At 34.2% G+C, this 10,730-nt stretch overlaps 1 protein-coding gene across 1 annotated transcript; it reads left to right on the top strand.

Moving 5' to 3' along the window:
- Window positions 1-3,130: 3,130 nt before the first annotated feature.
- LOC129268617 (E3 ubiquitin-protein ligase TRIM45-like) lies at window positions 3,131-5,041 on the top strand. The gene is made up of 2 exons (XM_064104436.1): window positions 3,131-4,233; window positions 4,321-5,041. The coding sequence occupies exons 1-2, from the start codon at window positions 3,131-3,133 to the stop codon at window positions 5,039-5,041; spliced, it is 1,824 nt and encodes a 607-aa protein (XP_063960506.1).
- The last annotated feature ends 5,689 nt before the right edge of the window (window positions 5,042-10,730 follow it).

Below are 10,730 nucleotides of genomic sequence, written 5' to 3'. Positions count from 1 at the left end.
CGAATAGATATTAATATGATAAGTATATGGCGTAGGCAGATCCAAGGGGCGCCCCCCCCCCCGCTATTGGCTGACCCCGGCCAAAAAACTGAAAAAGGGGGGAGAAAGAGCAAAAGAAAGAGAAGGTGAAAGAACGAAAACAGAAAAGGAAAAAAGAGACAGAGACGAGGGAATAATAAGGTCAGGGAAAGACTTGGAATGGAAAATGATAAAAAAAAATACTTCATGTCACTTTATTAAATTTCCTGTCGCGCTTTGCGCTCGCATAGCTTGTTCGACTAGATACATATCTTGCTCAAGAGGCTGATATGTAGCTTAAAATATCAAGTTTTGAAGTCAATATACAAAACATATTTCAGCTCGGACATCGAACTTCCATTATTTTATTTGATTTACAAATTGATTTTTTAAGTGCTCTGTAAAATATGTCCGTTTTATGGTGTGAATATCATTTGAAGCTTTTTGTACTTTGCGCTCGCATTATGTGATTTGCCAAGTAGACCTACTTATTGTCTGTGTTTCCATAAGATAATGACAAACTACCTAAAATCCCCCTTTTATGACAGTTTATAAAAAATTTCGTCTCGCGATTTGCTCTCTCATTAATTGTTGAAATATCAACTCAATTACGCAATCATTAGGCTTATTACATTAATAAATATGATCATAAAATTTTCAGAAATTCCTTATAACTAAATTGTCCCTTTTTCAAAAAGGAATATCGACAAGATTCATATCGCGCTTAGGACTAGGAAGATAGTCATCATCATCATCAAAAAATGTCCTTAGGCCTAGAATGCCTAGGTCCTATAGGCCAAAATAATAATAAAAATATTAACTTTGGCATTGACTTTTATGATAAAAATGAAATGTATTCAGAATCCCCAGATTTGATGGATTCCCTAAAAGCCTTATCAGTATCATTTTAATCATTTTCTGTTATTTTTACAATAAACTTTATGTCAAAGTGAATTTCCCCTTTAATGAATTAAGTACAAATTAAGTACAAAATTTGAATATTAGAAGAGCGATGTGACACAAGAGTGTAAGTCCAGGAAAAAAATAAGAAAATACCAACTCAAGTGTTATTAATTTGTTGCAGAAGATCTTAAGTACATGTATGATTTTAAATACCCTTTCAATTAGTTCAACATTATAATTTTTTTATTTTCTTTTCAGAACGTTTCTTATTTAATCTAATGTACATGGAGGTGCTTTTGGAATTTTCGACATGAGGGGTTTAAGACTGGATACCTCTGTCATTTTTATCTCTGCCACTTTTACACCGAACCCCCTTATCCTTTCTACCATTTATTTCATTATTTCCTACTTTCCTTCCTACCATTTCTTTCTTTATTTCTTTATTTTCTCCCATCTTTTTTTTCTTCGTTATTTTCATTTTTCTCTCTGAACAAGTCAATAATATACAACAAACATTTCGATTATTTTCAATCAGGTAAAAAAAAAACCCGTGAATCAACCGTTACGCTGAATTGAAGTACATGAGTGCACATTTGAAACATGTCAAAGGTTACTGGGAATTCCCAATCACTAAAAATAGTTTGATATTGAACTAGAATTCGTAAACAACTGTAAATTTGCACACGATTCAGTAAGCACCACCATTGTGAATTGATGTAGCCCAAATATCTAATACTGCTGCTATTAGACCCCGTATAATATTATTGCTTCGATCAAACTTAGAAACATATCGTTTATAATGGACATAAGCAGTTTGACGTAAGTATATTGCATAATTCATGTATTTTCAAATGATATTCTGTATATATTTTACACATTAAATTGCCATGATATGTATCAGAAACGTGTCGAATTTGAAATCACACTCTGATTGATATGGCTTGTTTAATGATTATATCTTTAATATCATTGGATTGCCATTTTTTCTTTAATAATAAGCGATTGTTACCAGTGAGAAATTGTAACATCACCATCTTCGAACATACAGGATCGAAACAATTAAATTATATATATAAAGATCGTTGTTTTAGGGGTGATCAGACTTATTGTCCAACCCGGAAGTAATGTGGAAAATGAAAAGGTAAATTGCCTATTCGTCTAATGCCAACTCTTCCACTCACCACATGGTCTACCTTAATTTAGTCTAATGCCATTCGGTCCATCAACATCAATTTTTGCAACTGAAGAAAACTTAATATGCCTTTTTAAGATGGAATTTGTTAATCTTTAATAATAGGTGAATCAAATGATTGTATTCCTCTGTTCTTGACTTTACTATACTATAGGGGATGAGGAATACAGAGAAGAGACAAAGTGACTGTTTTTACTACATGTTTATTAAGTATTATCTGTTGATAAGCTGTATTTCTTCTAATGTAAACTAATAATGTGTATGCTGCCTGTTTTTCTTTTCTTATTTGTTTATTCTGTTTTATTTTAAATTACTAGTATCAATTCTATGTGATTTGTTTAATATACAAAATTATGAAAACCCAATAAAAACGTAAGAAAAAAAAATTTCGTCTAAAAACCATTTGGTACAATCATCACTTCGTCTAATCGCCGGTTCGTCTATTATCATTTCGTCTCATAACCAGTTGGTCTAAATAAATATCCATTTCATTTTTATTTATTTTGTCCAATTAACACTAATTCCAGTTAGACCAGATTTTAGACTTAATTGCTATTAGCCCAACTGGTTATTATATAAACTGGTGAGTGAAAGAAATTGCAATTAGACCATGTGGATAGTGGATTAGCCTATGTTAGACCAAATGATAGTAAAGGAGTTTGGTAATTGGACGAAATGGCATTAGACTAATTGAAAATAAACTTATAAAATAATACTCTTTTTAAAGCAATTTAATTCCTAATACTCTTCTTTTCTTTTCACTCCTTTCCTTTCACCATCCCAATTTATTCTCATCTTACCAAGCTCCTCTTCCCATTCTCCTTTCTCCTCTCCCCCTCATTTTATCATTCCCAATTTCCCCTTCCTCCTCCCCTTCCTTTCCCTATTCTAAAACCCAACGTGATCCTTTTATTACTCAGTGATGCAAGTCAAATGGCAGATTCTATGGTCCTTGCGTGTTTATTATTCTTCGTTTTTTTTGTAATAATTATTTTTCAGTCTTCTATGAACCCAACCATGGCTGAAGCATTAAAGACTGTCATCTCCCAGAGTACAGAGTGTCCAGTATGTCTTTCTACCTTCAACGATCCCAAGATCCTGTCTTGTTCTCACACTTTCTGCAAGACTTGCCTGGACAACCTCTTAGAGTGCCATGGTAACTGCCAGATCCGATGCCCTGTCTGCAGAGCTGTGACCCAGGTCCAAAACCAAGATGTCGGCAAACTACAGGTAAATCTTGCTTTGAAGAGTCTGATAGAGGATATGAAGGGCCATCCTCAGATTTGCACAAATTGTAAATCCGATGACAAGCCCCATGCTGCTGTCTACTGTCAAGACTGTGGCAAGTATCTTTGCACCTCTTGTCTTAATACGCACTCTCAATGGGAAGGCTTCATCGGCCATGACGTCATTGCCATGATTGAGATCTCATCAGGAAGGGTTTCAGTCCGTAAATATCGGAAATGCAGGAAACATCCAATAGAAGATGAGGGTTGCTTCTGTTCCAGCTGCAGGAGATTCACATGCTTCAGGTGTGTTGTTATGGAACATAAAGACGAAGGACACAAGGTCATCGAGGGAGCAGCTTACGAGGACAAACACATGAAGGGTATCGAAGAACTTAAATCAAAGGTGGACAAGAAACAATCATGCTTTCAGAAGTACATTGATTTCATAGATGAACAGACCAAGAGTGTTGACAATGCCAAGAAAAAGTGCACAAGTGACATCAACAAAGCATATGATGATGCGGTCCGGCAGTTGACAGAGCAGAGAGAAAGCCTGCTAAGAGAAGTCAAGGAAACGACTGAAGGAGCAGAGAAAGAACTGGAAAGCATGAAGACCACGGCTAAGAAGTACATCAATCAGCTGACGACCATGGCTGAAATGGTAACTAACAAAATAAAGATTCCATTAGATATGGATACTTTGGCTGCACACGACACTCTGTGTGAAGAGTTACGAGAGGTCTTTGATCAAAAGGATCCTGACTACGAGCAGCCGAAGAAATCGGGCATAAAGGGGAAAAGTGTCAAGTTCAAGAGAAATGTTGGAGTGGATAAGCTAGGCCTTGGAAAGATTGTTAATGTAGTTGAAACAAACGTCGCCTTACCCACTAATAAAACCTTGGATGAAAAGGACGTTTCTTTGCCTACTTATAATATTGATAATGTAAAGAACGTTGCTATGCCAGCTCAAGATAGCATGAATGCCATGAATGCCATGGTTAGTACACCAGACGGTAGGATGGTAGTAGGATGTAATACAGGTGGCATCTCCATCTTCTCTCCTGATGGTCAGCTTCAGCAGACAGTTTTGAAGGATGTTAACAGTGATGGGGTAGGGTTCCTTTCTGATGGTCGATGTGTTGTGATGGATACTTCAAACAACATCACACTGTACACACCAGAGTACACACAATTGAATGTAATGTTTAAGACTCTAAGTGAAGATGAAGGTGGGTATTCTGATCTCACTGTTGATGGTGATGATCAGATCTATGTAAGCTACTGGGATGCCATGAAGATCCAGGTATTTTCAACAGCAGGTGGGCAAGCAGTCAGGGAGATACCATGCAACGGGTACAGAACAAATCAAATCACTAGTTACCATGGTTCTCTTATCATTTCATCAGATGATGCTATCAGATTGATAGACAAACAGGGTGCTGTACAACATGAATTAACGGAACCGGGTAGTCTCCCTTTCGCTGCTGTATCTCAATGGAATACAATCCTGATAGCCAAGGTGGAGGAGGATGAAGGTTTGGTGAGCATTGACGAGTATACAAATGAACTAATGCACATCCGAAACCTTGTGAATGATTACAAGATTGAGAAGTCGGGGATACATTGGTGTTACCTCCAGCAGTACCGATCAGGAGAGATCGCTTTCTGCACTTCGGTAAGACTCTATATATTCCGCTGAAAATAATTGATGACATGATATCATAATTATTATCGCAGAAGATGGGGGGGGGGGGGTGATACACACTGAGTTGCCATTTTCTGCTAAAGTAAGTTGCTATAATGTAAAAATACTTTAAACAGTTGTTGGATCATTTCTTTCTCGTTTCTTACCCATAAAAAAGCATTTCGCTGCTTACATCTTTTTTTATTTCCAGCTTTGCATTTATCAAGCTTTATCAAGTGTATCCTGTGTGTGGAAAATTCTCCTACTTGGAAATCAGACATAATGTTATTAGATATTTCATTAGAAATCAAATGATAATCGATCCATGTACATGTGAATGTTATATGGTGGTAGTGATATAATATAATAATATATGTGATTTTTAATGCGCCAAATCCACTCGGCAGAGTGCCCAAGGCGCAGTGAAAGAAGAAAGAAAGGAAGAGAAAAGTACAAATATAATAGTAATAGATTCAGGAACAATTAAGAGTAAGAGGCATTGAATAGACGAGTCTTGAGGTAACGTTTAAATGTATCAATGGACGTGCATTCACGGATTGTTAGGGGAAGATCGTTCCAGACAACAGGGCCAGCGTGAGCAAAAGCCCGAACCCCCCATGTCTTAACAGATTTAGGGATAACTAGGGAACCAGAGTTTGATGAACGTAGGGACCTGACTGGAGTATATTTGCTGATTAGATTAATATTGTACTGTGGAGCAGAGCCATTAATTGCATGGAATACAAGGAGAAGGATTTTGAAGATGATGCGATCGTTAACCTTTAACCAATGAAGAGATTTCAGAATGGGTGTGATATGAACATGTTTTTTAGATAAGGTGACCAAACGTGCTGCAGCGTTCTGGAGCTTTTGGAGTTTAGACAACTGGGTGTTGGGTAAATTGTAAAGTAAGGCATTCCCGAAATCAAGTCGTGAAGAAATCAGAGCATGGACCAATTTTTCAGTAGCAGATTTAGACAAATATTTCCTGATGAACCCAATATTACGGAGCTGATACCTTACAGACCTACAAATGGTGGTTATTTGATTTGACATAGACATTCCACAATCTAACATGACCCCTAGGTTACGACACGTCTGGGACACATTAATGGTACATCCCGAAAAAGAGACCGATGACAACTTGACCTTACTAAGTTGAGCCCTTGAACCAAATAGAAGGAACTCAGTTTTGGACGGATTCAATTTCAATGAATGACTATCCAGCCAGGAGTGAATGTCAGCTAAACAATTCTCAAGAAGGGCGATTGCATTTGTTGCGTCAGCCTGGTTTGGTTTGAAGGAGAGATAGAGTTGGATGTCATCGGCATAGATATGATAATTTATGTTATGGCGTTGTAAGATATGTCCCAAACTAATCAGGTAAATCGAAAACAAAGTGGGCCCGCCCACAGAACCCTGCGGTACACCGTGAGAGAGAGGCATACTACTAGATTTACAGTCGTTGATACAGACAATCTGCGAATGACAGGAAAGATATGACTGAAACCATTCATATGCCTGACCTCTAACACCAAATGAACTGAGTGTATTAAGTAGAACAGTATGATTGACAGTATATATCAACAATTCTTATAAATAATTTATGCACATATACTTGCATTTTTATTCATAATTTGGCATATATCGTTAGTCTAAGATATCGTTCTATCTAGACATGATAATAATGTGTAAATGCATTTATTATCTTCATCAGATAAAGAAATGATCTGATCTGCTAATACTCCTCAATATTTTTTTTAGAAGTAGTTTAATATGAAAATGCAATTTTATATGGAATAACTCGGATGTGTAAAGCTAAAAAAAAACCACGTATTTGTATTTCAGAAAATCGGAAAAAATGGACAGAAAAGGCGTATTCAATGGATCTCATTTTTTTCATTTTGAACTTTGCTTATATCAAACATCATCTTTATCATGTTTATCCTATGTGAGGGAATTTTTATTTCTTGTATTTTAGACATAATGTCATTAGATTGTCATGAGAAATCAAATAATTCTCTGTTCATATATTTGACTAGTTATGACTATGGTGGCAGTTAGATTTTTACCATTGCTTTATTAAAGAGTGTGTATACTGTTTATGTACGTATGCTTGTATTTTAATGCATAGATGGGAATATATCGTGATTCTATGTTATGAATGTAGACATGACCATAATGAGTAAATATATATACATATTATATCATCTTCATCTGATACGGAAATGGTCGGATCTACACTCCTCGATATTTTTAGAAGTTGGTCAATTTGTTAAATGCAATTATATGGAATAATTCGAATGTGAAACACTAAAAAAGCTTGTATTGTATTTCAGACAATGGCACAAAAACATGTTTAGGAAAGGCATAGTCAATGGATGTTAATTTGTGTCATTATTTTATTCTAATTTTCTAGTTTGAAAATGATTTCTAAGCAAACGGTATTACATTTTGACAAGATACATTGGCATCTGCACAATAATATATAACTCAATTAATTTGTTTGGGAAATTATTCTATACTATAGTATAATTCAAATAACTTCATTGGATTTTTCTTTTAAAAGAGGATTCAATTAGGTAAAAGATCACGTCAGATATTTCTTGCTCTTAATGCGATAAAAAAAATCAAAAAATGAAATTTTCTATCATGCTTTTTGTATTTTCTAGAGGTAAAATTATTTTTGCATAAATTCTTTTTCATCAAGAACCATGCAGTATAACAAGAATATCCAGATTGAAGCAAAGATGTCACTAATTGGTGTTCCCATTGAGCAGGAAGATATGATCATTATGAATCTTTTATCTATAAACAAATATGATAAAAATAATGACGTACAAATCTCCTGAATATGATTTTGATCTTCATACAAATATGATCAAGAATAAAGATGTATAAATGTATAAATAATAGCATTTAACAATTCAATAACCAACACTATAGCTCTACAATACGATGCCGAATTTACACATAGAATCAGTTCAATAAAAAAAATCTATTATATCTTTTATCATTAATATTAAAAAAAAAATGTTCGTCAATTTGATGAATTCTAACCCTTTTCGTATGATATTTCTTGACTGTTAATGTAGAATTTTGTTTTATTTTTATAACTTATACCAAGATGCACGAAACGAAACATTATATTGCACACGATTTTAGTGGAAATTGCATAGAGGAAATGAAATTTTAAAATCTGGAAAAGAGTAACAACATCGAAGTAACAGAATATCATAAATTAAAAGCTTCTGTTTCATAAACACTGACGATTTATATTCAAAAGTCAAGTCTACCCAAGAAAAACAGATGATTTAAATAAAAAGTGATTTGAAATAAGAAAATTATGATATTGATAAATTTCGCTTATTTTCCACAAAACAGTTCTATGCTTAACTCAGTGATATGCAAATGAGAGAGTCGATGGTGTCACTCACTCACTCACTATTTCTTGTGCTTTTTATTGCTTTAATTATACAATATTTCCATTTTGATGAATTTTGCAATGGGGACCCCCTTGCTTGAACCACAAAATAATAACATAATGAAATTCGACGTATAAATTTATGGAGGGATGGAACTTTGTTTTCCATGAAAATGACGAGAAAATCAAAATATTTCATATTTCATGTAATAAAATACAAAATGAATATATATAGTTAGTGGGTTATATCATTGGTCCCTTCGTTTGCATACCGAACAGGGTGTGCATATTATTGTTTTGAGAAATTAAGTGAAACTTTAAATTGTTATATCTTTCTAATTTTACATCCGATTTTGATGAATTTGTTAGTGTTGTGCTTGTTTGATATTCCTTTTTATATTCAAATCAGCTTTTCGTTGGGTTGAACTTGTCCTTAAAGGATACATTCGAAGAATCAGAAGTATTTTATAATGACTTTATATGGTCATCATTGTAAAGGGGAAGTATTAATAATCAGATATATAACTTCACTTTTCAAAATAGTGATCAGAGTTTGCAGAAATCAGCTCTCAAAAATGATTTATTTTCATGCCATATTTCTGCCTTCCACCGGTCCTCTTGCGAGCTCCAGCTGAGTGACGTCACACAATGAGCGGTGAGCAGCTGAGCTGACAGTAGCCCATTGGAGAAGATCTTTCCAAACAGCGTTTTTTGCTCTTAGATTTGTTTATTCCTCATAAGATCGGTCTTGTTATATAGATAAATGTTTGAATTTACTGAACAGTGAAACGAAGTGCACATTTAACGTATTTTGGTAACCGATATTAAGCTTAACTTTAGTGGTAATTTTTTTCCTTTTTTTCAAGAAATATATGTGATTAAACAAAGCATATTTTCACTTAGAAATCACACTTGCGTCACATTAATATTATAATCGATATAAAGCATAGACATTCTTCTTCACGACTGAACAAAAATAATGAAATTTTATTGAGTAGCAAAGTCAGGAACCACAAAAAACAAGGCAATATCCATCGCGAAATGACTGAAACTGCAGTTGAATTGCCGCCGAAGCATTGTTAGGCAACAGCGGCGAGCAGACTTTGTTTTATATATCTTAAAAATCCTACATGTGTATGGGGATGGTCTGTAGCCAAATGCGTTGGCCATTGTTTTGTCGAGTGCGAGGACCCTGGTTCAAAACCACAACTCGGTAGACATCTGGGATTTTTTTTTATTCCGTCCCTACCCATCTTTTTTCTCTTTTATTTTCTTGTGAAATTCTATTCAGACCTGTATTTATCAAATCTTACTTCTTAATTGCTGCTTTTGATTTTCAAGTTCTTGATTCTACTCTTATTTGGGATGGGAGGGGTAGAGGATGAGTTAAAAGTCAAATCCACATAAACTAAAAATTATTTGAATAGAGTAATTTCCCTTGTTGTTTTTACTCAAAACAGTCATATACACAAAACAATCATATGCAAATTAGAGTTGTCACATCACATTCGTTTCTAATTTTTTGTGGCATTTTGTTTTTATTCTTTGCAGATTTGACGATAGGAAACTCTTCATCACAATAGGTTACATTTACAGAACTGTAACTCTAAATGTTATTTAGAGGAATTAAAATCCGTCCAAATTTTTTTTAAAGAAAATAATAAGAAAAATAAATATTTTATCTACATGTCATGTACATAAATCAAACAACAACATACAAAAGAACTTAGTGCGAGTGACATAATCGGTTAGTGTAATTTGCACATCGACACAGATGAAGCATATCATCATTTTATAAATTAGGCAAAATTGCTAAATGTTAAAATAGTAATTATATAAATTTGAATCAAAGTTTTTATGATATTTCTTGCACTATATTGTTATTTTTCTTTAAATTCAAATGATTTTCTGATTGTGTGGACTTCTCCTTTACTCTTAATGGAGGGAATGCATAGCAAAAATTATCCAGAAACAAAATTGTCTTAGAATATGCAAATCAGTAATTGGACACATGTTCACTTTTCTTTCATCCAGGCCACTTCCTCACATCCACCAGGCTTTCAGTCTTATAACAAAAATGATGAACCATCACACAACAGCACACAACATTCACAGTGCTTCACAATAAATATTTCACTTCTGTTCATACATGCAATAAATATTGTGGAAAACAAATAAAAGGCGTACTCATATTCAAATACCGTTTAAAAGGACAAATATATTATACCTGTCAAGAAAAATCAGCACGTTACATATCTGATAACAAAACATAATTATGGG

This window comes from Lytechinus pictus, chromosome 9 (assembly GCF_037042905.1).
Source record: "Lytechinus pictus isolate F3 Inbred chromosome 9, Lp3.0, whole genome shotgun sequence".
Classification (NCBI taxonomy): Eukaryota; Metazoa; Echinodermata; class Echinoidea; order Temnopleuroida; family Toxopneustidae; genus Lytechinus; species Lytechinus pictus.
The sequence above is the reverse complement of the archived record's forward strand: the minus strand, read 5'-3'. Positions and strand labels throughout refer to the sequence as shown.

What these genes read in the sequence shown, in the direction of transcription:
- LOC129268617 (XM_064104436.1), top strand. Translation starts at nt 3,131, where the DNA reads ATGGCTGAAGCATTAAAGACTGTCATCTCCCAGAGTACAGAGTGTCCA. An exon ending in AACGTCGCCTTACCCACTAA is followed by an intron (nt 4,234 to 4,320) that starts TAAAACCTTGGA and finishes TCAAGATAGCAT; the next exon opens with GAATGCCATGAATGCCATGG.